Source organism: Lontra canadensis, unplaced genomic scaffold (assembly GCF_010015895.1).
Source record: "Lontra canadensis isolate GAN:19392208 unplaced genomic scaffold, GSC_riverotter_1.0 scaffold63, whole genome shotgun sequence".
Taxonomy (NCBI): domain Eukaryota; kingdom Metazoa; phylum Chordata; class Mammalia; order Carnivora; family Mustelidae; genus Lontra; species Lontra canadensis.
Genome location: NW_022631057.1, coordinates 3,395,319 through 3,413,002, shown reverse-complemented (window position 1 = coordinate 3,413,002; position 17,684 = coordinate 3,395,319). Strand labels below are relative to the sequence as shown.

Below are 17,684 nucleotides of genomic sequence, written 5' to 3'. Positions count from 1 at the left end.
AGGGAGGAAGGAGGGAGGAAGGAGGGAGGAAGGAGGGAGGAAGGAGGAAGGAAGGAGGAAGGAAGAAGGAAGGAGTAAGGAAGAAGAAGAGGAGACAGGAGAAGAATTAGAAGTGAACAAAGTCTTCAGCACCCTAAGTACAGAAATGAAAAAAAGATGAACTGCTGATCTAAAATTATCCAAAACTGAGCTACACATTAATGATAATTGCTTGTTTCTTTCTGTTGTTTATATAAGAAAAATTTTCTTTTCCTTCAGAGTGCCAAGCCCCTCCTAAAATCCTCAATGGGCAGAAGGAAGATGGACACATGGTCCGCTTTGACCCAGGAACATCTATAAAGTACAGCTGTGACCCTGGCTATGTTCTCGTGGGAAAAGAATCCATCCGTTGCACCTCTGAGGGGGTGTGGACACCCACTGCCCCCCAATGCAAAGGTGCCAGGCTTTGAATGTAGACATTTTATGGTTTTGAGTTTGCGTTGAGCTGATTTCTCATCCAGGTCTCTTTTCTTAGTGGCAGAGTGTGAACCTATAGAAGAGCAAGTCTTTAACAAACCCCAGGATCAATTTATTAGACCAGATGTTAACTCTTCTTGCGACGAAGGGTGAGTGAGGGCTGTCTCAGCCTGAACCAGGTCTGGCTTATTAGTGCACACTACAAGCTCTGTTGTCTTCATTTATCTCAAAGAGCCTTCCTTGTCACTTATTCCCAGAAGGGTTGATTGTGCTATGGTTGCGTGTATGGAAACGCTGCCTGTGCAATGGATGGGTGATGCTGATACTGGCTACATATTTGTCCCTATTTTTTCTTGTCCTAAAAGTGGTGAGTCTGCTTTTAATAGTCTCCAGATGGCAAAATGACATGACTCTTTGTCTCCAGGTACCGGTTAGGTGGGAGTGTTTATCAGAAGTGCCAAGGTGTGATTCCTTGGTTTATGGAGAATCGTCTATGTGAAGGTGAGCAGCAAAAGTGATGGAGAACCTGACACAGTGTGAAACGTACACATTTCCTGGGAGATTTCTGTTTGAGGCCGTGCTATGGGAATACGAAGATTAGATTCTGTTCGATTAACTTTGTCAACAGTTCTAGTCACATGGTTTTGTTGTCTTTCTGCTGTCACCGCTTTCTACTTCGTAGCATGCCAATCAATTTAAATGTATTTCCGATTCTCTTTTGTGATTTGGGAGTTTAAGAATAATGAGGACAGTGAGTATATGAGCCACTATCCTTAATTGGGGGAATGCTGTAGTTTAGTGGAGAGAGAGAGGATTAGTGTGGGATCTGAACTCAGATTCGGTTTCTATTGCTTAATTTGAGCTGGGGCAATTTAGGTAACTTCTTGGAAATTCCAGCCTCTTATCTGGAAAGTTAAACTGAAACTCGAGACGTCAATGTTATTAAAATTAAATGGTACTATCCCCCCTTCGTAGATGAGAAAATTACCTGTCAAACGTAGATGCTCAATTGACAGTGATTCTTGGCTAACCTATCATATCACTTCAGCACAAAGACTGTACTCAGAAAAGCTTACTTCTACCACCCCCCCAGGCCTTTTATTCACTTATTGGTTCTTTTAAAAACAATGATTTTTATTACCAATTTACTACTGGACTTCACTGCCTCACAATATGATACTGATGAACATGTTAACTTTTTTTTTTGAAATTATTATCTACTTGGTTTTTCACTTTATTTTTTATTTATTCATTTTTTATTGTGCTACGTTAGTCACCATACAGTATGTCATTAGTTTTTGATGTAGTGTTCCATGATTCATTGTTTGCGTACAACACGCAGTGCTCCATGCAGTCTATGCCCTCCTTCATACTCATCGCCGGGCATGTGTTCACTTGTAACAAAGATTTCCATTATAAAAATCTTTGCTATGATGTCTGTTTAAATCAAGTTTTATATACATAATGAGCTTTGATGTAACTTCTATCATCAAAACTCATCCATATCCTCCGGGAAACCTGATAACTACAGGTTCGTAACCAGCTTCATTTCTCTTCTTTGGTGTCTCCATTTCTCTTCTTTGGTGTCTCCATTTCTCTTCTTTGGTGTCTCCATTTCTCTTCTTTGATGTCTCTGTCTCTTCTCTTTGGTGTGTAATACTGGAGCAGAATTCTACAGTAAATTCTCATCTCTCCAGAAATCACCTGCCCACCACCTCCTGCCATCTCTGATGGGACACACACAGGGAGTTCCTCAGAATATGTTCCATACGGAACCACAGTCACCTACACATGCAACCCTGGGCCAGAGAGCGGAGTGGAATTCAACCTCATTGGGAAGAGTACCATCCATTGTACAAGCAATGACCAAGAGAGGGGCATCTGGAGTGGCCCTGCCCCTGTCTGCAAACTTTCCCTCCCTGCTGTTCAGTGTGTACCTGCCCAGGTGGAAAATGGATACAAGACATCTGGGAAGGAAGCCCCATACTTCTATAATGACAGTGTGACATTCAAGTGTCATCATGGATTTACTTTGAAGGGCAGCAGTCAGATTCGTTGCAAAGCTGATAGCACCTGGGATCCTGAAATACCCGTTTGTGAAAAAGGTAAAGACCCAAGGGGGAAAATTAGGTATTTACTCCTTTATTCTTATTTATTAGCTCCATCCCAAAACTAGAGTCATAGAAAAAGGCAAAGGTACAGATTACTATCCCATTTCTTCCATTCTGTGATCAAATGTCCTATGTGGTTTTTATATGTTTTTCATGTTAATGCCCCCTTGATCAGGGATCTATTCAGGGTAGATAATGAGAGGACCTTTTCTTTTTTTATTATTTCAAGTTTTTATTTAAATTCCAGTTAGTTAACATATAGTGTAATATTAGTGACTCAAAATTTCCATACGACACCCAGTGCTCATCACAAATGCCCTTCTTAATCCCCATCATGTATTTCACCCATCCCCCACCCACCTCTCCCCTGGCAACCATCAGTTTGTTCTCTATAGTTAAGAGTCTGTTTCTTGGTTTTCGAGAGGACCTTTTTAAAGGTGCCTGGTTCCTGCAAAAGAGCAGAAAACATTTGGTAATTAGAGCTTCATAAACTTTGGTTTAAAAGTTGCAGATTGCCTGCTGTCAGATGTTGTATACTTAATGTTCTTGAGTATAAATTCCTTTTGTTGCTGTTGTTGGTATTTACGTGGGGAGTTTTCTCTTCAGGCTGCCAGCCACCTGTTGGGCTCCATCATGGTCAGCATACAGGTGGAAATAGGGTCCTCTTTGTCTCTGGGATGGCTGTAGACTACACCTGTGACCCTGGCTACTTGCTTGTGGGAAACAAATCCATTCACTGTATGCCTTCAGGAAATTGGAGTCCTTCTCCCCCTCGGTGTGAAGGTACTTTCAGTTGCAGAGTTGTTTTTCTATGTGATATCAGGCATGCATAAATAATTCAAACTTTGCTCTTCTAGAAGCACCATGTCAACCTGTGGGAGAAGATTTTCAAGAGCTTCCCATTCATTCACATGTGATACCAGTTAATACATCCTGTCAAGATGGGTGAGTATGAGATGGTCCATTCTGAAAAGGGATCTCCACCTCATTTTGTGCATTAATTCTGTCCTCAAGTTGTCTTGGTGACTCCCTCTAGACAACCCTCATTATCACACTCACAGAGAATGTGGGGTTCCAAAGGTCTAACATCTCTCTCTTCAGTCCTTTCTTGATGTGGAAATGGCTTTGCTGTGGAAAACTCAGTGTCTAAAGTAGTCTTCTTGCTTGAAGGACCAAGAGTTTTAGCTCTTCTCTGCCAAAGCTCTTATTTAGAAGAGCCCCTGTATCTGTGGTTTGAGGAAGCTAGGTTACAGAGATGTGATGCTGGGAAGAAGAAATGCATTATAATCTCTCTCTAGGTACCGGTTGACTGGACATACTTATCAGAAGTGTCAAGATGCTGAGAATAGGGTTTGGTTCCAAAAGACTCCACTTTGTAAAGGTAAGTTAGAAAAAAATTGTTGGTGGGACTGTAGGGAGTTAGAGAGGGAAGATCGCTGAAGAACTAGCCTTATAACTACCTCAATAGTGTATGTGTTCTATTTCATTGTACATAAGATAAGAAAAATCTTTCTGTGTTTGGTCAGCACTTGCATTGGGGAAAAAAAGTGGCCAAATAGGAACTGAGTATTTGCCGTACATCTGCTCAAGATTTAAGAAAAAAAATTACATATATGGCCTATATTTCTAGTTTATGGGAACATAGCTATATTTATTCCTTTCTTAATACTTTGTTTTCTGAATTTGTTTGAAATGAGTATGTATTACTTGCATAGAGAATTTAATAACACTGTTTTAAAGGAAGCATCATCTGGGTTCAAAAAATCTAAATTATTGTATGGTTACGTGTAGTACGTGCAGTTGCCTAGTTTCTTTTGTGCCTGACTGAAGACTGTCCACCTTGGTGTGCTAGCTGAAGCAGAATTTCCTAAAATCTCTTCTGCAGTAATTCACTGTCCGCCTCCACCCACGATTGACAATGGAAGGCCCAGGGGCGTGATGGCAGAACCCTTTCTATATGGAAATGAAGTCTCTTATGAATGTGACCAAGGATTCTCTCTTCTGGGAGAGAAAAATATACGATGCATAAGTGATTCTAATGGACATGGATCTTGGACTGAACCTCTCCCAAAGTGCTTAAAATCTCCTCCTGTAATTCACTGCCCTAGCCCAGAAGTCAAACATGGGTACCAGCTCAACAAAACTCGTTCTTCATATTCCCACAATGATACAATATATGTCGCCTGCAATCCTGGCTTCATCATGAACGGCAGTCACGTGATTAAATGTCATACCAATAACAAATGGGTGCCAGGTGTACCAACTTGTATCAAAAAGGGTAAGATAGGGCACCTGGGTGGCTCAGTTGGTTAAGCAACTGCCTTCGGCTCAGGTCATGATCCCAGGGTCCTGGGTTCAAGTCCCACATTGGGCTTCTCCTGCTCTGCGGGGAGCCTGATTCTCCTTCTCCCTCTGCCTGCCACTCCCCCTGCTTGTGCTCTCTCCCTCTCTCTGTCAAATAAATAAATAAATCTTTAAAAAAAAAAAAAGGTAAGATACTCTAAGGAATAAAATATGGGGTGTTGCCCAGAATGAAGAAAAAGGGCTTTGAATCTGCATTGACCATTCAAACTACAGAAAACATGTAAAAGGCAATCACATTGTTTTATAAGATACCTTCATTGTCCACTCATCTGATTTTTTTTCCCTTTCCCTTTCTAGGTGTGTTAAGCAAAAGTACTTGAGAAGATAATGGTTAACTTCCAAATTTATGGAGTCTCTAATATTTATTCTTTTTACTAATTTAGAAGTAAAAAAAAACACATACTTTGGGAGGGCAAGTGTTTGGCAATAATGTGGATATTTAAGGCTGTGAAACCAGTCAAAAAGAGAACTTTGGGTTTTCGGAGGGGAATGTTGGCCTTCAAACCCATCAATTTGTCTTTGTCATTTTACTTATCATATGGCAGTTTTATTCCTGTCAGTAACTATCTATAACAGAGGATGCCAGTTTGTGCCCCAAGAACTGAATTCAGCTTACCAGAATGGCTTCCTTTGGCTAGCGCAGTAGTCTCATCCTAAGTCAAACCCATCTCATCCTAAGTTAAACCCATCTGAAGTGAATCTGCATAGCCCAAGATGAGCAATGAATATGTAATACAGCGAGGGACCCCCTTTGTTTTCCTGCAAGACACCTATATCTTGAACCAGGCAATGGCAGCCATTTTTAGGATGGATGCTCTCTGAGTTGTCATATCTGGGGGCTTCACTTTCTGGTTCCTGAAGGCATTGGAGTGTGAGACCCTTAAACTATAGCCTCTTTGTTATCTAAAGAGAAAAGAAAAAAATACTATTAGCTGATAGATTACAATCGTGGGCCACGACCATTGACGTTTCATTATGTTACTTTTGGCATTGTTTTTCAGCTCCCATACGAAATATGGAGGCAATGCAAATTTCTGTCCAGTGCTCCTTGGTTTAGGTGGAATGAATATTTCTGGATACCAATTAGTTAGCTTGTTTCCTACCTTCTTTCAGTATTGCTATCACCCACAGACAGTGTTGGTTATATGTTCCTCTGTGCTAAATTAAAGATCCTTTTTTATTGATGTCTAAGCTTTCTTAGGATGTCAACCTCCGCTTAAGATACCCAATGGAAATCATACTGGTGGAGATATAGCTCGATTCTCTCCTGGAATGTCAGTCCTGTACAGCTGTGACCAAGGCTACCTGCTTGTGGGAGAGGCACTCCTTCTTTGCACACATGAGGGAACCTGGAGCCAATCTGCCCCTTATTGTAAAGGTGTGGTGTCTATTATTCTCCTGTTTTTAAAGTGAATTTCTCCCAAACAGATACTGAGTTAGGTACTTTCAACTTAAAATAGCCAAATAAATGTACTAATTGGATCATTTAATTAAATGCATTTAATTGGATTGATTCAATTAGATGAATATATTAATTAGCCTACCACAAAATAAGAAAAAATGACTTAGGGTGTAGCTTATCTGAGGAGTGATCACTTATATAGCCCTTTAAATATAGAAAAATGAAGTACTTATACAAATTAAACAACTAAAATGCAGGTTGAATTTACCTGTGGTTGTAGTTACAATAAGTGTGCATTTGACAAATACTGACAAAAAGCACAATGATCTTGTCAGTGTATTCCTTCTAAGTGGTGGTGGAATTATGGGTACTTTTTAATAAAGGCTTCAGAATTTCATTTTCTTTAACATAGTGCATATGAAATAGGGGTAGTGAGTTAATATCCAATATTCATCAGGCACTTTTTACCAAAAGCCAGAAACGGTACATATTTTACATGCATTGTCTCATTAATCTTCTTGAGAACCAGATGAAGTTGGTGCCGTTATTATTCCTATATGACAGATAAGGGCTCTGTAGAACAGAGAGATCTGTAACCTACCCGAAGTCACACAGTGGGAGAAGTCCTAGAGTCATGATTCAAATCTAAAACCTCCCACTATTGTCCCCTGTGCTTCGAGATGAAAGAAATAAATGAGGAAGTACGTTCACCTATGGACAGTTATAGTAGAGCAGATGAGACAGTCATTCAGAATTCTTAATATAACCCACTCTCTAAGAGGCTGTTAAAATTATCCAACACTGTTAGTTTAGAAACTAAAGCACAGAGAAGGAAATCTGGCTTAAATTACCTAGAGGTAATTGAGATGGATGGTTGTCACAGAAGGAACCTGCCTAGAATGTCCTTTTGTGTTATCACAGCGAGGCTTTCCTTACTGAGAATGAACCAAATTGGTTTCCTAAACCTTTCCATTCAGGGAAGTATTTACTTCCTTGAGAAAAGGCTAAAATATGGCCCAGCTTCAATTTGCTTTCTTTCACTTCAGAGGTAAACTGTAGCTCCCCAGAGTATATGAATGGAATCCAGAAGGGTCTGGAGCCTGGGAAAATGTATCAGTATGGTGCAGTCGTCACTTTGGAGTGTGAAGAGGGATATACCCTGGAAGGCAGTCCCCAGAGCCAGTGTCAGGACGATCAGGGATGGAACCCGCCCCTGGCTGTCTGCAAATCACCAGGTAACTGCAGAAGTCTTCCCTGCTCATACTTGTCTCCCTGGGGAGGAGAGAGCTAGGAGTATCTGTCAATGTTAGGTTTTAACCTGATGTGGGTCTGTGACCAGTGCTACAGGAATGGACGCATTTGAAGTTAGTGGTTTATTCTAGAAAAAGCAAAACTTTCTGAGGATGGGGGAAGTATAAAAAAGAAAATAGAGAGGAGTACTAACTTACAAGGTATCGAGCTATTAATCTTACATTTTGAAGGGAGTCATTGCTGAGATTTCCATTGCTGAAACTTGATTATTTATAAGTACTTACCAATTTGACAGGGACCCCCCAAAAATATGGTGAGCAACCTGTTGTAACAGTTACTACTTGCATTCTAACCTGAGAAATCTCTGATTTGTAAAGTTGAGTGTATTGGCTTTTTTCATTCCTGAACTACCCCAACTTAACAGTGTTATTTTTTTAAATGTCCAGTGAATTGTTACATAATAAAATGAAGGAAGAGTGCATGCAATCCAGGGCCTCAGTACATCTTTTTAAGGAGATTCTGAGAGAAAGAAGCTGAGTGTTGTCTTTAGGGATATTACCGTGGGACTTTGGGCTGCACTGAAGTATGCAACTAGACTAATATTTTTGTGATTTTGTGTTCTCCTTAGCCTCACTTGCTCCTCTTCTTAGTGGTAAGTTTTCTTAAATATTTGAATTAATTTTCTAATGATGCTTTATAAAAAATATATATATCAAACTTGAGGCCCTATATCCTGTCTCTTATTTTTCTTTTTCACTTTAACTCCTAGGAAATTATCATTTTGTTATCTTAAGGTTCTTTTAATATGAAGGCTCTTTTAATATTTATATATAAGGCTCTCTTTATATTACAAACAGACACTTTTGGATAGAGTTGAATAAATTATTTAAAAAGCCACCTACTTCCAGTTTTTCAATTGAAAGTTGAGTTTATGTTAACTTTTGGTCTTTTGCATGATTTGGTACTATCAAATAAGCTCTCTTATTCTGCAACAACAAAATATATTTTCCAACTGAGAGTTAAATGTTGTTATGCCAAGTCATGGGATCCTTGTGTCCTGAGCTCCTAATATCACCCCAGTAATGAGAATATTATTAATAAAACTGAAAGGGAAAGAAAAGCTCAAGAGAAACTTGACTGCAGCCCCTGTGATCAAATGCTTGGTGCTTTAGATTAAATGTGGACTGGACTGAATCAGAAAAAACTTAAGCCCAAGTATGATTATTTAGGAATGTAACATTTATATGGCTAATGAAGGATAAGGATAAAGTCCCATAACAATTTCCCCACCATTGGGAATAGCCCCACAGTCACTTCAAAGGAATATAGGTCACAATTTTCTGGCATTTGATTCTTGCTGTTTTGATTTCTAGGTCTTTCTGCAGGTTCAGTACTTCTTGTATTCTTGATTGGTGTCACCTTATGCACAATATTAAAACACAGAGAACGGTAAGTTCAATGCATGCTTGACCAAAGGGCACAAAAGGTTTGGTTTCTTGCCTGAAACTAAACTCAGAAGTACAAGTCATAGGACATGAATGTTATAGTGTGGAGTAAGAAGTCTTGTGCCATATAGAAGGAAGCCCCCTCTGTGAGAACTTTAAAAATATTAAGCACTTATTTTATTTGAATGATGTTTATTCAGATGACATATATTTAAAAAATCTAGAAAATTGAAAATTTAAAAATCCCAGTGGTAACAACTGCAAGTGTTTTGGCATATTCTTATCTGATCTTAAATATTCTTTATCTTTTTCTCTTTTTGACTGGAATTTTGAAATGACAGTCCCCTGCTTTAATTTTTTTTAAATTTGGCTTCATCTCTTGTATCTTTATGTTTTTGTTTTAGTTATATAATAGTATATTGTTCTATGTATTTCTGTATCATGAAAATTATGGGTTGCTTCCGCATTTATTTTGATAATAAAGGTACAAGAAACACCTTTGAATAAACTTTTTTCTACATCTACTTATTTCTGTACCATACATTTCTAGAATTACTAAGGGTAAGAGTATGAACATTTAAGAAGCCTAATCAATATTGCCAAATGACTTTCTGAAAGGTTTGTCCTATTTTGACCATATGTCAAATAATCAATATATTTTGATATGTTGTGTTTCTGGACTTCTTTTCCTGCTGTACTGATTTGTCCTTTCATCACAAATTACTTTGTGTTCAATTAATATATCTTTATACAGTCATAATATATAGTAGGTCAAGAATTCCTTTGCTATAATTGTTTAGGATTTTTCTTTCTATTCTCTTCTGTTTGTTCTAACCAGGTGATTTTTAAATCATTTGGCATTTCCAAAAAACATATGTTGTGATTGCATTTAAGTCTATAGATTAGTCTGTGAGAAACTGACCTCTTTTCTGTAATGTGTTCCATTCAGAAACATCTGAGGCCTTTCTATTTCTTGAAATAATCTTTTCTCTCACTTGGTTGTTGTTTTCATGACTACTTAAAGCATAGAAACCTAGTAATATACTTGTTATATTGTGTTTTATTATGCAGAAATAAGATATAAATTTCTATTTTTAACATTGATTTTTAAAATTATTTATTTATTTCACACACACACACACCTCACAAGCAGGGGAGGGGCAGAGGAAGAGGGAGACACAGGCTCCTCACTGAGCAAGAACCCTGACATGGGGCTCGATCCCAGGACCTCGGGATCATGACCCAAGCCAAAGGCAGACACTTAAAGACTGAGCCACCCAGGTGCCCCAAACATTAATTTTTTAAACATTTTAATCTACAAAGTAATATTGCCATAGTAGGTCATGTGGTATTTGGTGGGTACACAAAGCAAGTGCTCAAGTAATGGGGAATTTTGATGAGAAAAAAAAATTCTATAGTGAAGGAAATGTCTCAAGCAAGCTTCAAGATGCTGTGGACAAGGAGAAAAAGTATTCCAAGTGGAAGGAGCAGTTTTAGTGAAGACCCAAAGGCTTGTCCTTCCATCAGCTATTATAGGAACTATGTAAGCAATTTGATGTAACTGTATGTGATGGTGACTGTAGGAGAGGGTGGTATAGATTTGGGTGTAGGGATGGCATAAAAGACCCTTCCAACCCATAAATCCTGTGTCAGAACATTCTGATAAGTGCAAAGGATGCCATTTTAGCAAATGGAGACCATCAGGAATCAACCTGGGAATGTTCTGTATGCATAGGTTCTTGAATCTCTCTATACAAGCTAGTGTTAGGGAGATGATTAGGTGAAGTTTTACCAAGTCTCAGGTAACTTCCAGTGGGAGGTGACCAAGTCATGTCACGCCAAACATGTCACCCATAAATGCCAGCAAAATTACTTTAACATGCCAGGTCATCTGGCTTGTGCCATCAGTGCCATCTGGCACATTGTTCACGGTTGTAAAACACCTGGTGTAGACATTAGACAGGAAGGGGTTACTTTGGAACTATGTAATGATGTCACCTGTGAACCTGAGGAGTTTGTTCTAAGCCTGCCAGACCGGGGTGCCTCAATTCACAGGGGCCATCACAGTTACATCAGATTGCTTATGTAGTTCTTATAATCCAATGGTCTTAGAAGGGTCTACACTTGTGATATACTTTAGACTGTAGTGTTAACAAAAGGATGTTTTGTGATGTACCATATAACCCTTGTTTTGTGAAAGACTTCAGGAAAAAAGGGTGTTCTATGAGCAAATAAGATTGAGAAGTACTACATGCAGTATTTTTCTCATGAAGATTCACAGTGACCAAGAGTATATTTAAAGTCCTACAATTAAAAAAAAAGCTGTTTGGTTTTATTTTTAAACCAGAGTTCCCCAAGCTAATTGTACCACAGAACTCTTTTTCTCCTATAATGCATTCACATCCCATGGAACTAATGTTTCATTTAACAGTCACTGGGGAATCTAGAAAGATGGGCAGGAGCTAGATCATCAAAAACCTTGTATGCCATGACAAGGAGTTGGTGTTTATCCTGTAGGATCTTAAACAAAGTAATAATATGTCCAGGTAGGCATTTTCAACAGGAGGGGCAGGACTGCGCTTTCAACAAAGCAGCAGTGATGGGGATCAAGAGGTGTCGTCCCTATTAAGAGTGGAGTGACTTGTGTCGAGTGGAGCCAGTGGTACACCAAAAAGAGGAGAGGGACAGTTTTGTAGAGAAAGAGGAGTTCAGTTCTGCCCTCTTACTTTGGGGCACCCACGATGTAGGACTCAGGAGGGGGGCCTGGACTCAGGTAGGCAATATTTAACTCACATTTGAAGCCTCGGGACCAAGAAAAACAAGAAAGGTAAGAATAGGGATGAGAACAGGTCTCAGAACGACAGTAATGCTTAAAAGGGGGGAGAGGGAAGGAATAGTCAGAGGTCGGAGGAGAATTAGGAAGGAGGATTTTCATACAATTCAAGGAAGAAGAGGGTCTTAAGAAAAAAAGGATGCCATTTACATGGGTTTCCTCACAGGAAGTCAGAAGATACTTTAGCTAAGTTACTAAAAATTTAAATAAATAGAAAATGTGGTCTCTATCTCTTTCCTTTATGCTACTAAGTTTGTTATCAAAGGCTAACATATGTAGGAAAACTGGCAAACTTTAGGAATGCCTATGAGCTCAAATAATTTGATGTTCTGGGCAGATTATTATGTTTACAAATATGATTATATCAAGTACTATATTTAGTTGCCTCCATTGATACAAACTAAACATGTATGTTAAGGTATATTCTTAAGCTTTACTTAACTCATTTTCTTTCCAGTTTGTAACTGACTTCAATTTGTTTTCTGATAGTTGATATAGATACTTGAGCTGCCTTAAATACTCTCTATAAATGAGATGAGAGTCACTGAGAAATTTGTCTAAGTAACAAGATATGTTTAAAAGCCACCCAAACATTTGGGAGACACCATGCTTAACATACATCGCTTATAACCTACCTCTAAGCTGACCTCTTAAATATATATGAACAACATATTCTAAAGTACCCTTAGCAGAAATCTTTCTTCTTCAGTAATTTTGTAATACCTTATTTCAGAGTTCTACATGATAGTGAATCGCATTTTATTTTCTCTTGCTCATTATGGCTAAGTGGTTTTAGAAGCACAGTAAAGCATGTGGGCTTTCAAGGAGTAAAAGTAAAATTGTCCTCTTAAAAATTATTTCAAGCTTTTAGTGCTATCAATCTATGTAAGGATTCTGAATTCAACATCAAATATAAAAACTTCCCTTTAAATCAGATTGGAAGACTATGTCCCCCAAAAGGTAAGTTTGTAGTCCTATCCTAAAATAAAAGCTTCTTTTTTATTTATTTTTCAAGCTGAGGCTCATGGTTCTAAGTCCCTGAAGGTCTTGGATCTGAGGTAAAGCTGCCTAGTATCAGCTTCTGACTTGGACAGTTCGCATCCTAGTAAATTATTTTTATGGGCCTTTCCAAATAATAGGGGATATAGTAATTATCTTCTATGATACTTAAGATAACAAAATGAATCATTCATGAAAAGTATTTAATTATCATGTGATAGGAATTATGGAAAACAAATAACTGTGACCTATTTGTAGTGATCATGGCCAATGAGTAAAGAATTTACTTTTTTCCTTTTTCCATCTAGCAATTATTATACAAATCAAATCCCTAAAGAAGGAGATCTTCATTTAGAAACACGGGAAGTATATTCTATTGATCCATACAACCCAGCAAGCTAATCAGAAGACAAACTGGTATCTAATGAAATTGAAGTATTTTTATTCATTTTTATGTCAAAATGTCTCCAATTTATATTTACTAATTTTCATAGTGCTAAATATGTATGGTTCAGTTCCACACATCTTTAGTAATCATGCACAGAGATTATTAACTTATCTACTTCATATTATCAATTAATGTCCCTGTTTTTTTTAATTCATTCATCCATTCAACAAATACTAAATACCTATCATAACAATTAAGAATAAAATTTAAAAGATGATATGTGTTTTGAAGAGAAATAAAGCAGGCGAAGGAGCTAGAGAAGTTGGAAGAGAAGCTCTCACTAAGAAAATGGCATTTCAGCAAAGACTAGGATGAAGGAAGGAGTTAGCCTTATTACTGGTAGTGGAAGAACATTCCAGAAAGAACAGCAGGTGCAGAGACCATAAGGTGGTGTGCACCTGGTGTGTTGGAGGCACAGCAAGGAGACCAGTGTGGCCTAGTATGGACTGACCAAGGGAGAGAGGGGCAGGGATAAAGGCAGAGAGGTAAAGGGAGGAGGAGAACAAGGTTCATCATATAGAGTATGCTAGGTCATTATAATGACCTTGGTGTGTATTCTGAGATGGAAAGCAAAGGATGGTTTTAGGCAGAGAGGAGAATGATCACCTTAACTGCTGTGTGAAGAACTGAGCGTAGGAAACCAAAGGTGGAACCTCAGGAGCCAATGCAGACTTGATCACAATAATCTAGGTAAGAAGTTGTGAGTAGCCACAAGTAGGCTGATGAGAAGAGGTCAGCTTCTGCATGTATCTTTAAGATAGTGACAGGAGGTTTGCTAACAGTCATAAGGCAGGAAGCAGTAATGATGGTAGGGTTTTTTGGTCTGCTGACCGGAAGAATGGAATCATGATTAATTATGATGACTGACAATGTGAAAAGGCAAGACTAGGGAGAAAAAAGCAGAAGTTTCACTTTGGAGATGTTAGAAATGAGATATCTAATAGCTATCCAAAGAGAAGTATCAAGAAGGCAGTTGGGTGTATAAGTCTGTTTCAATAAGTCTGTTTCAGAGAATGGGTTTTAGGACATAGATATGGGCTTTGTCAGCATATGGATGCATGTAATAATGAGATCAAATAAGATGAACAAGGGGATGAGAAGGACTAGGGAAAAGGTCCATGTGCCAGGCCTTGGGTCCTTCCACATCAGAAGACATGGAATATGAGAAGGAACCAACCAAGGGGTGAAGAAGCAGCCTCTGACATAGGGGAAGCACCCAAGAGCATGGTATGGTAGAAGTCATGTGAAGGATGACGTTTAAGGAGGTGGGAGTGATCAACTCTGTCAAATGCTGCTGACGGGCCAAGAGCAGTAGTGAATACTGACCACTGTGTTTAGCAGCTCAGGATTTGTTGGTGAACTTGACAAGAATGATTCCAGTGAAGGGTAAGGAGGCAAACTCCTGATTGAAGTCAGCTTAAGAGAGAATGAAAGGAGATAAATTGGAGATCTCAACTACAGACTCCTCTTTCAAGGAGGTTTTCTACAAAGAGACATGGAAAAGGGAACAGATGGCAAGACCAACAAGTAAGGTCAAAAGAACTATCCATTAGAAATGGAGAATCAGCAGTCAGGCCCCCATTTCCATACACTGATGAGAATGATCTACTAGGAAATGAGGAATGATGACAGGAAGGAAAAGGAAGAATTGCTGGAGCAACATCTGGGTAAGCAAGAAGGGAGGGGATCAAATGCTCCAGCTGTGGGGGCAGAGTGTGGCCTCCCTAACAGGAGAGAAGGTAGAAGATGCAGGCATAGACAAAGGCAGGGGGCAGCGTGATGGCAAATGCATGTGAGGAAGGTTCTCTTCTGACGACCCTGTTTTCTCAGTGTCTAGAAAGCAAAACAGTCACCCGAAAGGAAGATTGGGAAAGGAGATGGTAGGGACTTAAGGAGAAAGGAGATGGCACTAAAGAGTCACCATGGGGGCTGAAGACTGAATGATGAGTATAGAAAACAGGACCGACAACATGAAGGGTCCCCTGACGTCCCCAGGAGGAGTGGGGGTGAGCACTTGGAGGTCTGCCATGCCCAGGCATTGTGCTGAGCCTCCCTCCTGCCTTGCGTCGGCCCTCATTACCGCAGTGAAAGGTATTAGCCCAAGGTGAGCATATAATATCAAGATGAGAAAACCAAAGCTAACCTATTGGCCACAGTCTCAGAATCATTAATAGGCAAAGGTTTGAATTCAAGCTTAAATCTGTCTTCAAACTGCTTTCTCTTACATAGTCTATAAAGTATAAAGATACCACCTCTGTCCTCCTGGAACTTATTTTAGTACAGAAAAAAAAAATAGATACTACATGTCATAGTGTAAGAATAATTACCACAAACAAGATACAGAAAAACTGCTGTGGTTACTGAGGAAGAAAAGATTGCCTGGTGCTAGGGAGTTATAGAAAAACAAAAGAGAACAGGGGAGACCAGGCCAGAGTGATGTCTAAACCCAAACCACAGGGGCGACCAAAATAACGCTAGTACTTAAATATTTGTTGAATGAATGCATGAGTAAGAATGCAACTCTTGCTTCGATTTCTCCCTCATTTATTATTCTATTTATCAATATAAACTTTATTATTTGCTTCAGATCATGTATCTGAAGAAAGGGGCCTCTTTAAAAAATATATCTTCTAAGAGGCTTAATGCTCTACTGGTTATGGCACTTAAAGAGTTAGTACATGGAGAAGGTGAACACTGTCATTATTTAAACTTTGAGTTACACCCCTGCCCTTCGTGCTGCCTCCTGAACAGAAACTCTCTATTTCAGTGTGCCTTCTTATTTGGAACATTGGTTGGGAAGAAACCATTTTCATCTCAGCAAGTCTAGGCGTATGACCTCAGCATCAGTGAAATGACTTCATAAGCTATAATTTCCCATATGCAGTTATTCTCAAGCAGAATGAAGAACGTTCACTTGACAGTAAAGATGGGAGCCCAGTTTTACCGCCACATGCTCTTCAAGGACTTTCTGAAGCCTCACCCACAATATGCCTGACATCAGGCTATAGCTATAAACCCTTAACTCCAAAAGTAACGCCATTTTAAGGAAGGCACTAGAAAGAGCTGTCCTCCTATCGCCACTCTTCTTATGCAATCAGTATACTTACTGTTATCACACACTTCTGGTTGTAGTATGGTTTTAATTATTTAAGCCAAGTAGAGAATATTTCATGTTGTTATGAAATACTTTCGTTGAGAAGTCTAATTTTATTTTAATCATAGCATCTTGCTCTCATATGGCTGAATATTTCTCTTTCATTTCCACTTGGTTTGATGGGTTTTTTTTCCCTCACAATATATACTTTGCCTTTTCCCTAATCAGTAATTATAATTTGCACAATTTTTTTTCCATTATGAGAGTCAAGTTTTAATTGTACAGTTTTGGTGTACAGATGCAGGCTTTGGAGATTTCTTTGGCAGTTCTATCAGGGCTTTGGTTTCCTTGAAAATCTGGATAGCAGGGGCACCTGGGTGGCTCAGTGGGCTAAAGCCTCTGTCTTTGGCTCAGGACATGATCCCAGGGTCCTGGGATCGAGCCCCACATTGGGCTGTCTGCTCAGCAGGGAGCCTGCTTCCTCCTCGCTCTCTCTCTGCCTGTCTCTCTGCCTACTTGTGATCTCTGTCAAATAAATAAAATCTTTAAAAAAATTTTTTAAAAATCTGTATAGCAGTGACTCAAATAAATTTTATCTTTTAACAAAAACACTTGCCTTATGTGATTTTTTTTCTCCTATAGTGAATGCTTACTTTTATGTTTTTATTTTAATTCCATTTAGTGAGGGTTTTTAGAGTTCCTTATTTAACATTTATGCATTCTGGATCTCACCACTTCGTTGTTTTAGCCAGTTCTCAACCCACAAACTCCGTTCCCTCATCATCAAGTTTTTCTTTTCTATCTGTCCACCCAACACCCTTCCCCAGCCCTTCCCCACCACCGTCAAAATCTGAACGCCAATTTTCCTTGGTCTACCATTTATACTATTGAGAAAATAAAATCTTGCTCACTGGCTACCACAAATTTCTCTCACCATCTTCTCCTAGACTATTCTGTTTGGCATCTTGAGTTTTTTAAATATGTACAGAACATAAAACTTACCATCTTAACTATTTTTTAAGTGTGCAGTTCAGAAGCGTTAGGTATATTCACATTGTTGTCCAACAGAGTTCCAGAGCTTTTTCATCTTACAAAGTTAAAATGCTATATCCATTAAACACTAACTCTACGTTCCCCATTCCCTCCAGCTCTCAACCAGCAGCCACCATTCTACTTCCTGTCTCTATGAACCTGACTACTTTAAATAGCTCGTATATGTGGAATCATACAGTGTCCTTCTGTGACTGGTTTATACCACTTAGCATAATGTCCTCAAGGTTT

At 38.9% G+C, this 17,684-nt stretch overlaps 1 protein-coding gene across 8 annotated transcripts in view; it reads left to right on the top strand.

Moving 5' to 3' along the window:
• Positions 1–16,778, top strand: part of CR2 (complement C3d receptor 2) — a 34,935-nt gene extending 18,157 nt beyond the window's left edge. For 6 of the 8 annotated variants that reach the window (XM_032878135.1, XM_032878128.1, XM_032878131.1 and 3 more), the window contains 14 exons: positions 259–435; positions 515–605; positions 881–957; positions 2,154–2,561; positions 3,174–3,350; positions 3,425–3,512; positions 3,866–3,948; positions 4,453–4,845; positions 6,124–6,309; positions 7,380–7,568; positions 8,213–8,236; positions 8,958–9,033; positions 13,170–13,278; positions 16,077–16,778. In XM_032878135.1, coding sequence (XP_032734026.1) covers positions 259–435; positions 515–605; positions 881–957; positions 2,154–2,561; positions 3,174–3,350; positions 3,425–3,512; positions 3,866–3,948; positions 4,453–4,845; positions 6,124–6,309; positions 7,380–7,568; positions 8,213–8,236; positions 8,958–9,033; positions 13,170–13,263 — 2,063 coding nt within the window. In that variant the 3' untranslated portion in view covers positions 13,264–13,278; positions 16,077–16,778. Of the gene's footprint in view, positions 1–258; positions 436–514; positions 606–880; positions 958–2,153; positions 2,562–3,173; positions 3,351–3,424; positions 3,513–3,865; positions 3,949–4,452; positions 4,846–6,123; positions 6,310–7,379; positions 7,569–8,212; positions 8,237–8,957; positions 9,034–13,169; positions 13,279–15,304; positions 15,866–16,076 lie in introns of those variants that run through there. The other 2 variants (XM_032878129.1, XM_032878130.1) reach the window with 2 other exon arrangements.
• The last annotated feature ends 906 nt before the right edge of the window (positions 16,779–17,684 follow it).